At 44.1% G+C, this 17,495-nt stretch overlaps 1 protein-coding gene across 1 annotated transcript in view; it reads right to left on the bottom strand.

The window, feature by feature from the left end:
• The window catches only part of EGLN1 (egl-9 family hypoxia-inducible factor 1), a 35,968-nt gene extending 18,483 nt beyond the window's left edge, over positions 1–17,485 (bottom strand). Inside the window, exon 1 of the mRNA XM_010562654.1 lies at positions 17,015–17,485. Within this exon, the coding sequence (XP_010560956.1) occupies positions 17,015–17,302 (288 nt within the window). The 5' untranslated portion in view covers positions 17,303–17,485. The remainder of the gene's footprint in view (positions 1–17,014) is intronic.
• Between the last annotated feature and the right edge of the window lie 10 nt (positions 17,486–17,495).

Raw genomic sequence — 17,495 nt, 5'->3', positions numbered from 1 at the left:
GGCTGACACAAAAGCCCCACCATCTTCTTAAACACCAATTCAGCTGACTCTACAGCAAATTTATACTCATGGCAGAAACAAGATCATCTTTAGGTTAGGACTTCCTGCAGAGAGCAGAGCTCCCTGGTGCTGCTCCAACAGGCTTTCTCCCACTCTTCCCATCAATCACAACCACTTATGGCCGGAGAGACCAGTGTGATGGAAAAACTCGACACCCTCATACCTTCAGAAGAATAAAACATGCTGCAGTACCAACTATCAATTGATTAAAAGGAACCCATCTGGTTTATTCCAAGTCCATTTATACTTTGCATTAGGAAAATGCTATGAAAACAACCAATCCAGGCAAAAAAGATTACCTACTTTTGTCCTTGTCACTATTTCAGTGACAAAAACAATATTTTATATATTCATCAAATTACCCAGCCTTCCTAAAAGGCAAGTAGGCTTCTCCACAGATGGGCCCCTTTCTGTGAACAGCTAAAACACCTGTTGATGCTATCTGTCAAGACTCCTGTCAATCAACATTGCTATGACTATCTGTAATTCAAACAAGTATCATGGTTAGAAGTAGGATGCTAACCTCAAACTCTGAATTTTCCAATCTAAAAATCAGAAGGTGGCAGAACCCAAACTCCACACAACATGATGATGTAAGCAGAAAAGCCATAGCATACAAAACCTGACAGGAACAAGAAGAAAGCCTCTGTGAAACAACTTGTCACTGAGATTTTTTTCCTCTTTCAAGGCATTCAGAAGAGTACAGAACCACTCTCTCCCCACATACTCACACGGGAAGTGAGAAATCGTAACACCAGCTGAGTCAGCATGCAAACAGTACAGCCAGTACTTACATACTCTTAAACCTTCTTAAAAACACCGTGTTTAATAAAAAAGGGAAGCACACTGTTCCACATCCCACCCAGAAATGATGGATTTCAAGACAGGACGTGCACATCTCATTCTCTCACGTTTCTGCAGAACGGTTTTTCTGTATGTCCCTAAAAACCCAGTCAGCAGGAACTTTTCTGGTAAACCAAAGGACAGTTAGGGCTTTACAATCTACCATACTCACTAGGGAGAGACTGCCAGGATTAGCAATAGTAGCCAACAGAGGTGTCACGTCAGACCATGACAACTGATCCACAGGACATATTTATGCAGCCTACACTCAAGATCTGCAGAGCTTAAGTTTTTCTTTTTATTTTTTTCAAAGCCTCTTCCCAGCTTTAAGTTGTAACAAAAAAAAAAAACCAAAAAAACCCAAACCCCAAACCCCCAACAACAACAAAAGATAAATAAAAACAATACATGCAAGAACATAATAAAACTGTTTGCTTCAGTCTGTAAACACCCTGAAACAACTCAAGGATATGAACTCCTCATCATCTTAAGCAGCAGCAGTGGAAATTACTGATGGACAAAGTACAGTGAAACAAAACGAAGATGAAGAAAGAGAAGCAGACACCAGAAGGAATAGCAGCACTGACAAAAGTCTGCATTACTGGAAGGGGGAAAATAATGCCGAGTGCCATGAGAACTCAGGAACAAGTGGAACAGTCAATTCTGCAAAATACTATGAGATTAGATTTCTATACAAGAAATCAACTTCTGCTTCAAGTCAGCAGGCAATCACTTCAGATTTTAGGGTTGGCAGAAGTGTATTTTTCAGCCACAGACCCTATTTTAAAACGAAATTCCTACATCATTACTGAAAATAAACAACAGGTGTTCTAAACCACGTATCTATTATTGTACACTAACAGTGGATAGTAGTTCTGAATAGGAAACAGCATTTCAGGAAATTACTTGTGGGCAGCCAACTGATTTACTAACTCCTATTACATGTAGTAGATGGCCCTGTATCTTTACGCTAAAGATACTACAGATCCCAGAACTCACTCTGTATCCTCTCCAAGTCTTCACCTGATCTGAGATGAGCAACCAAAGGAGAGGAAAACCGATTCTGAAGCCAGAGAACAGCTGAAGGGAAGAAGAGGAAGAGGAGGAGTGGGTAAGGACCCGTGGACAGCAGAGGCGCTTGCCAACCATGTGCTGCGATAACAAAGGGAGCAAGTTCCACGGCACGGGTTTTAATTGTGACTGCCCTGCTGCTAACCCCATGACATCAAGCTGCAAGCACTAACTGAGATACCCCATCAGGCCTCAGCTATAATTGCTTTTCTGTGTCCTCCAGTCTCTTAATCAACCACACTACGAAACATCTTGGACATCGGAGGTTACTGTGAGCCCACAGAATTGCAACTGAAAACAAGAAAAAAGCCACTGCTCCATGCACGGCAGAGGACTATCATGCTCATATCCACCCACTGCATGCAGAAGGCTGCTCACATAATCTGTCTCCCAGATAAAATGTTCACACGGAGTGGCCTTGCAAAAAGCTAACTACCTCCAGCCTGTCCGTATCTCTCTGAATGGAAGCTCTGCCCTCAAGCGTATCGACTGGTCCCCCCAGCTTGGCACACACCAGTGCCCTAAAGTGCCAGTAAAAAGACTGTGATATATTTTATTCCCAGGATCAATACAAGCAATGGTGCTATGCAGCTACCAGCAAGCCGACTGAAAGGTACTCCAGAATTTACTTCCTCTGTAAAGGCAACCTTAATTAAGGGTTCCCAAGCCAAGATAACCCTTCCTTCCAAATGAAGGACAGATGATGAAAAAAGTAAAAGAGATTTTTCAAAGGGAAAAATCTCAAAGGGAGTCCATCTTCCCATCACTGGCAAATTCTGCTCCCCACTGAGACCCTGAAGAATTCCATCACTTCCTCTAGAAAGCTGTACCCAAGGGCGGGGGGGGAGAAAAAAAACCAAAGTGTTTTGGAATTTTCATTCACTCAAAGGCAATTTTTCTCTGGGGTTTTACTATGGAGCTATTACTAGTTGAACTGCAGAAGCTGAAGCCTCAACGGTGAGGAAGGATCACTTGTTACTAGCTTTGTCTTTCAGTGGGTGTGTACCTTCAAAGTAGCAGGATGTGAGTGTAGAAAGGGTAAAAGGCACAGCAAAAAGTCAGAAACAGCACCTCTGCAACATTCATGTTGCTATATGAGAAGACTAAACCGAAAATAAAGCTAGTTGATAGTATCTTCTTTTACGTTTCCCGTCCTGCAGAGGAATATTATTTTCCATGTTTACAAGGCTCTTTATAAACTTATAGGACTAAATAGGTAAAAATAATATATGTTTATCTTATTACCTATATAGCTTACAATATAATTTTGGCATAGCCTTTGACTCATGAGAGAGACCACTCCTGTTTTCTATTTTCACTAAGGAAAATGACAAAGTCAGGACTCCAGTCTAGGAACTCCTGTGTTTTTCTTGAGTCTGTGCCAGCTGTTAGGAAGCCTTGGGGAGTCACTACATGTCATTTTCTCCAAGCTATAACGGAGATTTAATAAAAATTTACTCAAGGCATTAACTTTAATGCAAAAATTAGAAAGCTTTAAGCATGGATCTTCCAATGCATTCCAAAGTACTGGAACAGGCAAAGCAAAGAACAATAAAATAGTAAATTGCAATAGGAATTTCACTACTGTAAACTAACCCCCTTTCAGTGAAAAATGAGGAGTTACCAGCAGGATCCTCACAGGACCTGTACTTTTCATACATGACCTGGGAAAAGGGGGTGAGCAGCAGAGTGACAGTGTTTACATGCAATACTGAAATATGTTGTGTAATGCACCCTAGCCCTGACTGCAGAAAGGTGCACAGAAGGGCAAAACTATACCAAGTGCCCGGACAACAAAATGGCAGGTAAAATTCAGGAAACAGTAAGTGCAAAGGAATACCCTGGGGGGGGAGAAAAAAAAAAGCCTCCTCATACACAGCGATGTCATCTAAACTGGATAGCATGACTTTACAAAAAACTGTAGTAAATGCAGGCCATTCTCCTAAGAACATCATCTCAGCACAGTAACAGAGCCAAGTGAAGTGTCATAAATCACTAGACAGGGAAAGACGACACAGAATACATCACTATGCCAGCATACAAATTCATGATGTACTCGTACGTTAACTACTGTAATTCCAGTTGCCTTTCCTTAAGGAGGGATTAGCATAGCCAGAAAAGCTGCACTGAAGGACAGCAGGAATGACCAGAAACGTGGAACACTACCCGTCTGAAGAAATACTAAGACTACAATTCTTCAGTTTAGGAAGGAAAGAGTGTCAGCTGAAAAATGTATGGAAGCAAATGCCTGACTTTTGAAACCATGAAAAGTAAAACTACTGGGAAATGAGTTTTTACAATACAGACTCTAGGAGACACTGAAATCACCAGGCAGTAGGTTTTAAACAAAAGGAAGTTCCTTTTCCACCTAGTCAAACTGCAGGACTCGTTGCTGCAGGATGTTGCAGAGGCCAAAAGTACAAATGGCTTTTAAAACAAGATTACATAAATTACTGGCAAGTATGTCCATTCATCTGTGTGTATTACGAGCAGTGGTCCAGACGCAACCTCTGGCTCAGAGCGTTCCTGAATTGCCAGAAGATGGATGGTATATAAGAGCATCAGTCTATATAGATTTTGAAGCTTCATATATGTACCACTTATTGATTATTTACAAGTACATAATGGTATGAATACAGATAACAAACCCTTGTGTGAAACAGAGACATCCAATAAGGAAGAACTCCCATGTAGCAACCATGAGAAAGCAACTTGCTACAATCTGAAACTTATTAGCCAGAGTGCAAAAATGGTGTTAGTTTTGAGCAGAGTGGGTCATCAGCATTTGAACAGTTACAATGGCTGGTTTATACTTTGTTTCACTGCATTTTTGACTTTTTTTTTTTTTTTTTTTTTTTACAGTAAGACTGGATACTCTTCAAAAACACATAGCTTTAACCTACAATTCAGGGATGGTCTAGCATCTAGTTCATGCAGAAGGTCACTTCAGATGAGCACAACTCCATCTGGCTTCAATTTGTTACTAGATATAGGGCACGGATGGTCAAACTGGCATCTCCCGAGAGGCATCCAGCCCTTATCTTTCAAACGCAGTCCTTGCAGAGGATAGCCCATCGACAGGGTGCCTGCAACTGCTGACTACCTGGCAGAGAGCAGCAACTGAGGCAACCCTAGTCCTCTGCACCCCTGCCAGGGGTAGCCCACCTCTCTCGGGACCTGCTCCTTCTCCCTTCTCCTCTCCCTCAACAGCAAAGGAACCCACCACCGTAGACCGAGGTCTCCAGGGGAGCGAGCACAGGCAGGAGGGAAGCGGGCAGGAGCAGCAAGTAGGTACAGGGAATACAGATGAAAGAAAAATGGCTGGAAGTTAAATGGGGGGTGCGGATTGTAACTTGAGAGCTGCAGGGGTTTGATTTATACAACAGTCTGACAAAATAAATGAGCCTGACTCTCACCTGTTCAATGGTTCCCTCCTCACACTTCTCTGAAACTGTTTTTAATGTTAAGTGGGTGGCATTTTTCTTAAGTAAAAAAAAACCTCCTGAAAATAATCTTGTCCAGATGTTTGTTACAAATTTGCTACATAAAGTAAAAATATGGGAAATATTAAAGTCAGGCACTTTTTGGTAGTTCATGGCTTTGAAACAGCACATTTCACTTTTCTGCCTGTCTAGCAAAGAAAGGGTAGCTATCCCTGGTGCACTATGCCCTCTCACTATAGAAGAGGTCTCAAAATCACACATAACTTCAAAATAGTTTTGGAGAGAAAGTATGAGCCCCCCTATAGATAAATAATTTATTTTAATTTCTTAAACTTTTGCTTAAATCAGTCTTGTGAAGTGTACACATGCTTTACATCAGCAAGCTACCCTAGGACAGGACTGCATAATGGACATATGCGCATGTGAACTCTAAAACAGGCAACATGGGAGAAAACAGTGAAGAGGCAGCAGCACAGACTGTAGTACAAGCGACCACCTGGATGACCAAAAGGGATCCAAACCAGGAATATTTGAAACTGTTACATTACTTACATATCCAACCACCATGTTCCTTTAAGAAGCAAAGGACTGCTAGTAGGAAGACAGACTTCTGGTCACTTCACTCAGAGATGCAATAAGCAGGACTTACTACTGACTGTGCCATTGCTGGAAAAAAGCTATTTTAACAGACTGCAAAAATTGGCTGGTTTTGCACCTCCTCCACTCCAAACTGCGGTATTTTTTTTTCCACAGGAGGGCTGAAGTTGGCAGGCACCTCCAGAGTTCATCTGGTCCAGCCCCCTGCTCAGAGCCGGGTCACCCACAGCAGGTTGGATGACCAGCAGTGGGGTTTCGAATGTCTCCAAGGATGGAGATTCCACAACCTGCTTCTCTGTTTGATCACCCTCACAGTGGAAAAAAACATTCCTTACGTTTAAATGGAATTTCTTGCATTTCAGCACGCCCACTGCCTGGTCTCTGGGCGCCGCTGAGAAGAGCCCGGCTCCCTCTTCTTCACCCCCCCCATCAGGTATCTGTACACACTGGTACGGTCCCCCTGCACCTTCTCCTCTCCAGCATAAACAGCCCCAGCTCTCTCAGCCTCTTCCCATATGACCTGAAAAAGCAAATCCACTATTACAAAGACAGCTACTGACTGGCTGATGCTGTGTCATATAGGGGCTAAAGGAGACACAAATAAGGTTAAGCCAAACAGAGGTATGATTAACCAACATCTATTTCACTGGGCATCATACAATATGCCAGCTGAAACTGAGTCAGTTTAAGATGCCCTTATCAACTGGCCACAGTTTCCTTTCTCACAGCAGCAAGGCTGCGTGCCAGCTGCCTGAACAACAATGCAGCAACCACTGGAGCTGGAAGGGTGCGATGCCTTCAGCCGAGCACAGACCACAGGCTGTTTGAATACAGCAGAAGCTGTTGAGGAGGCTTGGTGTCCACGGCAAGCGTTAGCTGCTTGAACAGATGCTTGACTGGGACACAGAGCAGCAACAAGAAAGATAGGTTATTAACCAACTATAAACTGGTTTGGAAGTCTTTCACGCGTGGCATCCCTGGACTATTTCACAGTGCAGAGAACTTAAACTTATGAGGATTTCTGCCTCAAAAATAGTACAGACCAAGTTTTCATTTATAGCAATTTAAATTCCACATTACCACAACAGTCAAGCTAGCCTACTGTAGCTTTTCAGTTTAATCTGACTAGTAACTTCAGGACTGTTCTAACTATATAGCTGCAGCCTTCTGAACTACACAAGCAGGAAGATAACAGACTGCCACACCAGAAGGTCAGCAAGCCACAGCAAAAGTATGCCCAGCAGAGAAACCTACAGCCTCTGCCATTTCAAGCTATTAACAGAACAAAGTGATGTGAATTGACAATACAAGCTCCTCCTGTAAATAGATTTAAAATATCTTCATATTAAAAAAAAACCAAAACCAAACCAAGCAAATACATATAAGCCCCTCAAGCCTTCAGCCAGTTTATTGCATTTTAAAACTTCTTACAGTCACCTGACAACCAATGCAACAGTTCCTCCATCCTGTTAGGGCCAAAAGGGAGAACAGGTTCCTGAAGTCCCTCACTGCACTCACCTTTCTATCATTTTCAACATAATGCTCGTTTTTGCTGAAACAAGGTGAGGCAGTCTCAGGCTCTGCTCTCACAGCAGCACACTGGGGCCACATAGCAGCATCTCCTCAAAGTTGTACATCATTTGTACAGTCCAGAATGCCTTCATGGTCAAACTATGTGCTCTGAGCTGGTCTGACCCTAAATTAATGTGTAAAATTAATCCCTGGGTATAAAATAGCCTTTTTCGTTTGGTGCCATTACTTACCATGCAGGTATGGCTTTCATTTCTTTGTGAGAGCACAGTGCACACAATGTATACGTAACCGCCCTACCTTCACACACAATGTCCATACCGACGTGCAGGCACACACATTTCTACCCGATTCCTGTTCACAACATATGCTAACGTTAAGTGCATATTAAGTTAAATACCAAAGAACAAGAAAGTCTTCAAGTGCAAGCAGCTGTTACGTGCATAAAAGCATTTCTCTATTTTTGACAGACACTGCCCTGGAACAGCAAGTGAATTCGTTTTCGACCTGAAGCTTACGACTGCCGCTTACCAGCTAATTCTAGCACAAGCCTGCACTGAAAATATGCTTGATCAGCTATTTTTAACCAACAATCTTCAGAAACTTACAAAAATTTAATCTTTACAAAAATTTAAATGAGCACCAAATGACTTTTTTAAAAGGCCACAAAGACCCATGCTAGTCCTCCTTTTGAAGGGTATAAGTAATAAGTCACAAATGTGGCAGACAAAAAGGGTATCATAAATGATGATTAGCTGCAAAGTCAAATAACTTTACTGTTCTGTTCACTGAAAATACTGCTTTCAAAATATTATTTCCTTAGTGCAGTGTAAAACATATGCCAATGATTAAAGATCTTGTATTGATATACTCCAAATAAGTTTGTTTCCAAGAAACACCTGCATAGTCCTTGGATTGTCCACAGTCATTCCCTTACTGTAAAGTAAAATACCGCAGCACAAGAGACAGGGAGCCCCACGAGTGTCCCACTGAAGAATTAACTAACCAACCCATTCACAACAGTCCCAAACTGAATTTTAAACTGAAAAAAAAAGTGCTGTCTTTGTACAAGAGCTCTCCAAGGAGCCTAAAGAAAACCAGTTTAGTTTCTTCTTGCCCATCTAGAAACTTTTGCTCTATACAGAGCATCCGGTTTCCCTTTTATAAAACAAGTTTGCTTTCTGCTGCAGCAGAAAGCCTTCATTTAAGTGACAAGGTGAAACATAGCTTACTAGCTACAAGTATACTGTGTACATACCTACAGGTACATACATACTAGCAGTCAGTACAGGACAACATGGTAGCAACTAGAAAGACAGCATTTTGCAAAATTCCCATAGCAACCTAGCCTGTTCCAAGCCAAAAGCTGTCAGATATAAACCAGGACGGACTAAACACCACAACTGAATTACGCAGATAAGTATCACAATAGAGAATAATATGCTGCCGATTTATTTGCAGGAAATAGCTGACAATCTATTCAGAAATTAAGCATCATCTAGAAAAAGGGAAAACATCTCTCAAACAGCCAAGTCAAGGTTACTGATACAACTAACACAGAGATTTGAGGAGAACTGCTGTTCAGACAGTCCTATGACTTGGCAGGACATCACTTCCAAGGAATTTCAGTCCAAGAGGCCACCGGCAAGGGAAGACAGCTCTTCTTCTCGAGCTGTACAGCTATGATGAGAAGCATCCTGCTTGATTTTTGGGCAGTATTGAATCAAGCCCATTCTGCGCAGGAGAGACAGCATAGCACATCAAAGCAGTAACATGGTCAGAAAATCACGGACACCACTGACAAGAAAAAAAATGAAATTAATTACCCACAGTGTACTGAAATCACTCATGTGCACAAACCACAAGGCTATGGGTTCCTAATCTCCAGAACAGCAAGAACTCAAAAACTAACTGCAGTTTCTCAGTCAAAAATGACTGGGAAAAAGCAAGCCGCAAACCAACCCAGAATTTCATAGAGCTATCCTAATGCACCAGGGAACAGCAAGGAAACAGGACAAGAAAAGTGAAATAGTACTGAAATTGCCCATTTCAGACAGAGCCCCTGAAGCAGAATGAGTGCTGGACCTTGCACAAGGGGATGTGGCCAAGCAGGGACCTTCCTTACCAGCAGCAGCCAGCAGCAAACAGTAGCAAGCTGCAGCACAGTGTTCATTGCAGAGGATGTCAGTCCAGCTCTGTCTTGCAACAGAGAAATCAAGAATGTCTTGGGGGGGGGTGGGCAGAGATGAGGGAAAAAAAAATCAGTTTTCATTTGGAGAAAATACTTTTTTCCCTGTGCATGTTAGATGGGATCACATCGTGGGTAGACCTGCAAAGCTTCTGTATCAAACTGTCACAAGGAAGATCCTTGGAGGACAGAAGAATGCATTTCTGATGGCAAGAATTGAGTCTCACACTGAACATGGAAGAACAAAGAAAAGAAAGGTTAAGAAAGAAAAAAAAAATACACAGCTAGCAAAGATTTCTTAAACCGTGTTCGAATTTTCATGGGCAAATTTTGGGATAATCAGTCCCTAAGTGTTAAACCAAGGCTGTAGTTTGGCAAACACTTTAAGCTGGCATAAATTTGCATTGCTGCTGAAAGAAAGTCTCACCATCTGCCAGTCCCCTGTGCCAGCACAAACATCCGAACATTGAACCAGGAGCACTTCTTTTGCCAGTTAATTTTTCAGATGGATCAGTTCCCCAAACCAGTTCACAGGATGGCCATGTAAATACTTGTGCTGGCAAAGAAGAGGGACTGCTTCTCTGGCAGCGCCAGCCACAAGCGTTCACTGAACTACAGCCTAAAACACAAGGGTATGGAGAAGTTCCTAGCAGTCACAGGCGGTGCTCCCCACCCTCAGACACGCTATATTCATACCACACTTCAAAATTACAATCACCACACAGTTGCCCCTCAGAAACTAGTATATCTTTGTAATTTTTTCTAGTAGGAGAACCTGCCGGAATCTCAGCAACGTTCATGTTTTCATTTTCACTGGCCATAAACAAGTGTCTTTTCTGGATGCTGTGCTTCTTGATCAAAAGATCATTTGCATTAGAGACAAGAGAGAGCCTTTTGATCATCTATTCATTTTGGGACCCAAAATGCTTGTACATGAGCACCAACAAATGAAACTGTACTCATCGCATGTCAGGGCTCTAGCCCAACAGGGATTTAAGAACTGTGGGCTGCTGAGTATCCATGAATCACTATACAACCCTTCACTAACCAGCACTCTCATCTAGAAGAAAAGACCATTGCCAACAAACACATCACTGTCAGGAAAAGAATCAGTAAGGATGAGCATCAGTCATATTCTGTATCAAGATCAAGCATCTCAAGTGATTATTGGGAGACAGAGAGACCTAGCCACACTTTCCCACAACTCGGTGACAAAGTCAAACCCATCCATTACAAACCAATTAAATCAGTAGGCTTTCTACCAAGAAATAAATTCAAGGTGTGATAGTGAAATAAATCCCCAGAATGATACAGAAGAATCTCTAATTGGGCATGCCACAAGCAAATTGAGGGGAAGCCCCCCACTTTACAGATGCTCCTCAGCCCGGATCCCCAGCCGCAGCTCTTGGGTCCTCTGATCAGAGCGGGAGTCACCCGAACTGCAGCAGAGCCCCACACCCGCCTCTGTGCTCACTTTCCTTCTACCGGCGTTTCACTACCATCATCACTTCCCAGTACCTGCTTGCTTGCTGAGTCCTTATTCTCTACCTCTGATTTTCCCCTGTCTTCTTATTGCCACGCACACTCATGGTTGTATTTTGCAGAATCAGATACAGTGCAAAGAACATCCAGGAATCTTGGTTGGGTCTTCTGTATGCTATTTTAAACAGCATCTGCAAAACTCAGATTTAACCTATCCTCCTCCCATGTTCCCCCTGCCCCCCCCCCAGTGCTACGCAGCTGCTGACAGCTTCAGGTCTATCAGCTGATTACTGCTCCTTCATTACATTTCTCTTTCCTTGGTAACATTAATCCAACATGTTTGTAGGAAAGCTGCAACATAAATAAACAGCCAGAGCAGAGAGCCTCTTCTTTCCAGCTTACAGAAAAGCTAACAGCAGGGTATGAGAAATCCACTCACTCTTAGAGGATTATTTTCTAAAGGAGCATTACTAACTTTGAAAGAAGCTAATTTAACAGGGCACAGTCAGACTAGTCCGAATCCGGAGCCCTCTAGGTCTTCAGAAAACTCCAGGATGCTCTAGTGCGCAGCATCATATTGAAAACTGATGAGCATCCAGGGAGTTATAAGCAGCAGTTAAAGTACTTACAATCAGGTCAATTTATTTTGAGACTGGAGGCGGGGAGAGTAAGAGATGAGCAATTCTGCTATTCAACAATTTCAAGAAAAAGCAGAAAAGCAGGCTTGCACAATGTGTAGCTAATAAAGCAAATTTTTAAGCCACTGACTGCTGAGAAGCAGCAGGTACCACTGGCCTACTGGTAGAAACAGGAGAGCATTAAAATGCAGCACTTTGAACTATAGGTCTTCTGACAGGTTACAAGGAGTGGGAATGAAGCAAAAACGAAAGGGATGTAACCAGGGACTGTGAAACTGCCTATTCAATCTCCTACTAATAAAAGGCCATGGGTAGGCTTAGGAGACGCATGGCACTGGGTGTGATGGGAGCAGAAGCAGGAACAGTTAATAGATCAGATGTCCGTTCATACAGCGATTATTAGGAATCCAGTCCACAACTGGGATGCCCCAATATTACTGCAATACCAGTAAAGGATGCAAACTTGAGCTTTATATAAAGTTTTAAATGATCAGCAGAGACCACAACAGGGGAAAGAGAAACCTAGCAAAGAAATGATAAAGCTGCCCCCTCCCTTAACCCCTTCTCAGCCTCTGTGTGGGCAAGGAGGAAAAAACCTTCTCACCTGGGTGAGATTCAAAAGGATTTCATTCCCTGACTTTGATGAGCAGGTTTATACCTCCACTGGCTAAGGCAGGACAGGCAGGAAACAGAAATATGTGCACATACAAGTGTGGCAACTGATAAGAGAAAAGAAAAGAAAAAAAGAGGATTAATATTTTGGGAAGAGATGGAAGAAGAAAAACCTAGAAAATAACAGGAAGTAGGAGAAAGACACTACAGCTCACGTATGCAAGTATGTGCCATCATCTGCTAGAGAAAAGAAGGAAGCAGACTCTGGAAAGAAAGAGACTAAGAGAACAAAAGCAAGGAATGCAGTAAGTCAGGACTTCTGAGATGAGTAAATAGTTAGCTGTTCTCTTATACCTGCTGCTGTAGTGTCCACACACCTGAGAGGTAGATGCCTAGTTGGCACCTACTGCTATATGGATAACTTTCAGGCTGGAGAGTAATCTACTGATGGTCAGGTCTAAGCAGAACCACATCAGTTTAAGTAGATCAGTTCTAGGTAGCCCAGTTAATCTAGAGAAAAACCCCAACAGAGGTTTTCAAATGTTAAATCTCAGGTTTCTACACCTAACGTTTTTCCTTATTTCATGTCCTTTACCTTAAGAGACTGGCCCTGATGAATGTAAATCAGTTTCAAACAGATTCCATTAAAACAACATAGCTTTCTCCCTGATACAGAGTTTTACAGGCTAAGAGATGCAGGGTATACATCTCAAGACCCATTTCTTTCCCCCTTTTCATGTACTGCTTTCTAGACACTTTGTAGAAGTGATGGCAAGTTCAACAACAATGCCAAGAGGCATGCACGTTAAGCCTTTGCTAAATTTGAAGTGATAATCCAGGCATCATGTCTTCCATTTTACCTACAGGTCTTTTTCCCCAACACCAAAAACAATTAGCCTTGATCAAGAGCATCATTAAAACCTTTGATCAATAATCCATTCAATTCTGTAGAAGTAGCCAGCTGCTAGTTAAAGCACAGAGAATAAAACTCTTAAGATTTTATAGGTATATTTAGTTAACAAAACATTTTTGAAGACTCAGTAATAGAAAGAGGGTAGGTATTCCAGCACACTGTGGAGCGGATTTATTTATGATTCATTCCCTCTAATAGGATATGCTTGTTTACAGAGCTTGAACTAGATCTGGTAAAGGTTAAAGATTCAATAAAAGCTCCTGTGACTCCTGTGACATAATGCCAACCCTTGCACAACATTTGAAAACAAAGCCAGTTTTCCAAGACGACACTGCAGTGAATCCAACAACAATATTTTCAGTAACTGGATGCAAGTGGTTTGGGTTTTTTTTGCTTGTTTTTCATTTAAAGGTCTAATAAAAAAAAATATTAAAGCTAGGCTTAAAAAAAACCACAAGACAACATACCTTTAGAACTGTTAATACAAAAATCATCTTCTCCTCAAAGCTACAACACTGCACAACGGATTTCTCACTAAATGGCTTTTTGAGGAAACACAAACTCCTAGACTTCACCACCCCAGATCTCCTCAGCACAGGTACATCCCTGACATTTATGAGCACAGTCCAATGCTAGCAGATCCCCTGTTGCATGAGGCGCTGTACCAAAGTGAAATCATTTAATACATGCCAACCCATCACCTTGTGCAGCTAGCACTGGTAGTGTTTTAGAGAGGGCAGGGGGATCCCCAAGGGCTGGCATTCTTTTGCTGGTTCAGATGCCAGGGAATTAAAAATCTCAGCAGTGACACTGCAAATTGGTTTATTTAGTACCTTCAGTAAAATGGTACGCTAAGTTCTCCACACACCAACTATGCAAACCACAGTATTGCAACATACGCACACAGGAGTAGTAAAATTATTCCGTAAGAGCTCAGTCAGCCAAGGTGTGCTACCCTTCCGTGCATTTTGGTCCTATTACTTGAAATGAAACCAGTGAGAATAAATACTACACGTGCATCGTTCCTTTTAAAAAGTCTGCTGTGAATGCAAACGCAATGTACCCATCAAGATTTGAACGCAGACTGTGTTTGACTAAATGAACTAAGCAGCTGTCACCACGCAAAGTGCACTGACAGAAGAGTTCCAGAGTAACCTGTTGCAGCTATTCAAGTATCTCCACTGCACACCCTTCTATACTGCCAAGAATAAAAAGTATACCGGGACTCTGGCAGCAACGCAATCAAACCTCGATTCAGAAACAGCAAGGGCAAGAAGTGAAGAAAAAATTACTTCAGATAACCAAGAGGCGTCTCTGTTTATATTACATCTTCCCTTTTGCCCTCTAAACAGCCAGGAGCCCCGAAGGGATGTATAGATGTCTCCACCGCGGGGTCTCCCCCCCCCCCCCTCCCCAACTCAACTTACTGTGGCATTAAGGGCAGAGGAAAGGTACAGATCTCCACGGACGCAAAAGAAGAGAACGGGAAAGTAACACCACTCCCATCCCTGCTGACTTTACAAACGAGCATTCCCAAACGCTGACAAACCCCGTGTTTCGACAGATCACGCTCTTCCACTGACTTGTCCATCTCTTCTCATCAATGGCTTCTGTTTCTTCAGCTTGGGCGAATCTGTGAGAGCGACTGACAGTTTTCATTCTGCTCTTGCTGAAACTTTAGGGAACTGAGCTTTCCTGCAGCACAACAAGCACTGACTTTTGTGGGCAGATAAGCAAGGGAAGGTGAGAGACAGAAAGTCATGCACTTCTGTACCACCAAGGAGTAAAGCACTGCACCTTCACTGACCTGCTCCCTGCATCTGTTCTGATCCCCCAAATACAGAGGAATTTCAGCAGTGACTGAAAACCCACAATCTTCATTGCTTTGCCGTTCCTCCACAAAAGCGTGCAGCGTGAAGAGATTTTCCCCTCTCTTTCACAACTAGCAAAAGTATCAACTACTTAGAAAAATAAGGAACAGTAGCCCAGGAATCGCATGCATGGTTCAGGATTACAATTCTGAAAGTCCTTTTCTAAAGCCCTGGCACGTATTATTTATGGAAGCATACCTCTGCGCATAAACACAGAAGCGGTATTCCTCTTTGCTGCATAAAGCTGAAACCCAGCAAAACCACTGATATTTTTAGAGTGCAAGTTTGAAGCACGGGGGCCTTGAAGAGATTTAGGAGTGTCTGAAAGATGAGTTGGGTTAGAAAAGTCCAAGCTAACAGGGACCTAGGAGGAATCTAGACCACGTTCCTGTTAAAAAGTTTTAGCACAGTACTGGTTCAACTAAAGGTACACAAAGACCGCATTTCAAAAAAAAAAAAAAAAAAAAGAAGAATTCCCCCTCACTTCTCTTTATCACGGGAGTTCCCCGTGCCCCAAACAAATCCAAGGCTGGTTTTTTTGCCTTACAGTTTCTCCCCTCCTCCCTCCCGCAGCTTCCTACCAGCTGAGATTCTGCAGCTGCAGCAACAACAGTCTGTCTGTGACAGTGCAACCACCGCGGCGGGATGGTGCCTACCAATTCACTAGCTTCCTTATGTTTTAATAGAGGTAGCACATTGTGAAGGGGCTTCCCCCCCCTCTTTTTTTTTTTTACTGAAAAGATACTGATGAATATTCATTACTAGTCCTTTATCAAGGGCGTGAATTTTATTTAAAGGACTGGAAGGGAATTGCAAATTAGGCTAATACAATGGGAGATTTTGACTCGGTTCTCTGGTCTCGAAATACAGCTAAAGAGTAAGGATTTGCAGAAAAGAGACTTGATGAGAGTAAAAAAAAAACAAAAAAAAAACAAACCCCCCCCCCTAAACCCCAACCTCTTCCCAAAGCCACCCTGCTCCTCACAGCTGTGAGTCTGCTGCCCGGGGTCTCCTCTCTGCATTTTTAAGTCTAACACTTGGCAGGCCGCATTCTGAGACAGGACTTACCAAAACCCGACCTATTCATGCGAGCCTGCAAAAAAGTTACGCACAGAATTCTTCATACTCTTCGGGAAGCCCCGTTCCGGGTAAGGTGCGCGCAGCCGTGGCTGCCGAGAAGGCATTACAGCCGGCGCCTAGCACACGCTACCCCCCCGCCTTCAGAAGCCAATGAGTATATTGCTTTCAGTTTTTTCGGGAGACCTCGGCAAAACTTGCATTTTAATAATTCATCGCCTAGCGGGTAAGCTTCCAAGTCAAGTTTTTAAGAAAACGCAGGGATATAAACGAGATAGGGGGAAAAAAAAACCAAAAGCTTTTTTTTTTTTCCCCTCCTCCCCCCTGCTCTGGAAAAGCAGAGGGACAAACCAACCCTTTCACACCTTCTGGGTCCAAAGCGACCCCCCCCCGGGGGCGCTGACCGCGGACAACACCCGCCCCCGAGGCTGCGGCCGACCCGGCCCCGGGGACGGGGCTGCGGGGAGGGAGCGGGGAGCGTGTGTGCGTGTGACAGACAGACCGACCGACCCAGACGGACGGACGGACGTGCGCACACGCACGCACACCCGCAGACAGGCGCACACGTGCGCGCACACACGCCCCTGCCCGGGCAAGCGCCGGCTCCGCCGCCCCCCCCGGCTGCAGGAGGAAGGGAAGGGGGGGAAGGGGAAAGGGGGGGGGGGGGTGTCAGCGGTCCCCGCACTCACTTTCGTCCTGCCGTTGATTTTGTAGTTGCCCAGCTTGCCGTTGCAGTGTCGGATGAGATCGTCCATGCTGTTCATGAGGAGCCGGATGGTCTGGCAGCCCGGCTCCTTGCCCTCCACCCAGGTGATCTTGTCGCCGCGGATGTCCTTGGAGGAGTCGCTCTTCTGGCTGACGAGCTGCCCGTCGGTGAAGCGGCCGGTGTGGTGGAGGGCCCGCACCTCCTGGGCCACCAGCCCGCCCAGCTCCTTGCCGAGGAAGTCGTCCACCACGCAGATGCCGTGCTTGTTCATGCAGGGCACGATGTACTCCAGCGCCAGCCGCTGCGGCACCAGCGACTTCGTCTGCCCGTTGGGGCGCAGCGCGGCCCCGCCGGGCCCCGCCTGCACGCCGCCCGGGTACAGGTTCGACTTGTCCCGGTACAGCAGCACCGCCTCCCCGGAGGGCGACGGGGACTGGGCCGGGGCCGGGGCCGCGGCCGCGGCC

The sequence above is a fragment of the Haliaeetus leucocephalus genome, unplaced genomic scaffold, assembly GCF_000737465.1.
Source record: "Haliaeetus leucocephalus isolate CR32 unplaced genomic scaffold, Haliaeetus_leucocephalus-4.0 Scaffold162, whole genome shotgun sequence".
NCBI lineage: Eukaryota > Metazoa > Chordata > Aves > Accipitriformes > Accipitridae > Haliaeetus > Haliaeetus leucocephalus.
The sequence above is the reverse complement of the archived record's forward strand: the minus strand, read 5'-3'. Positions and strand labels throughout refer to the sequence as shown.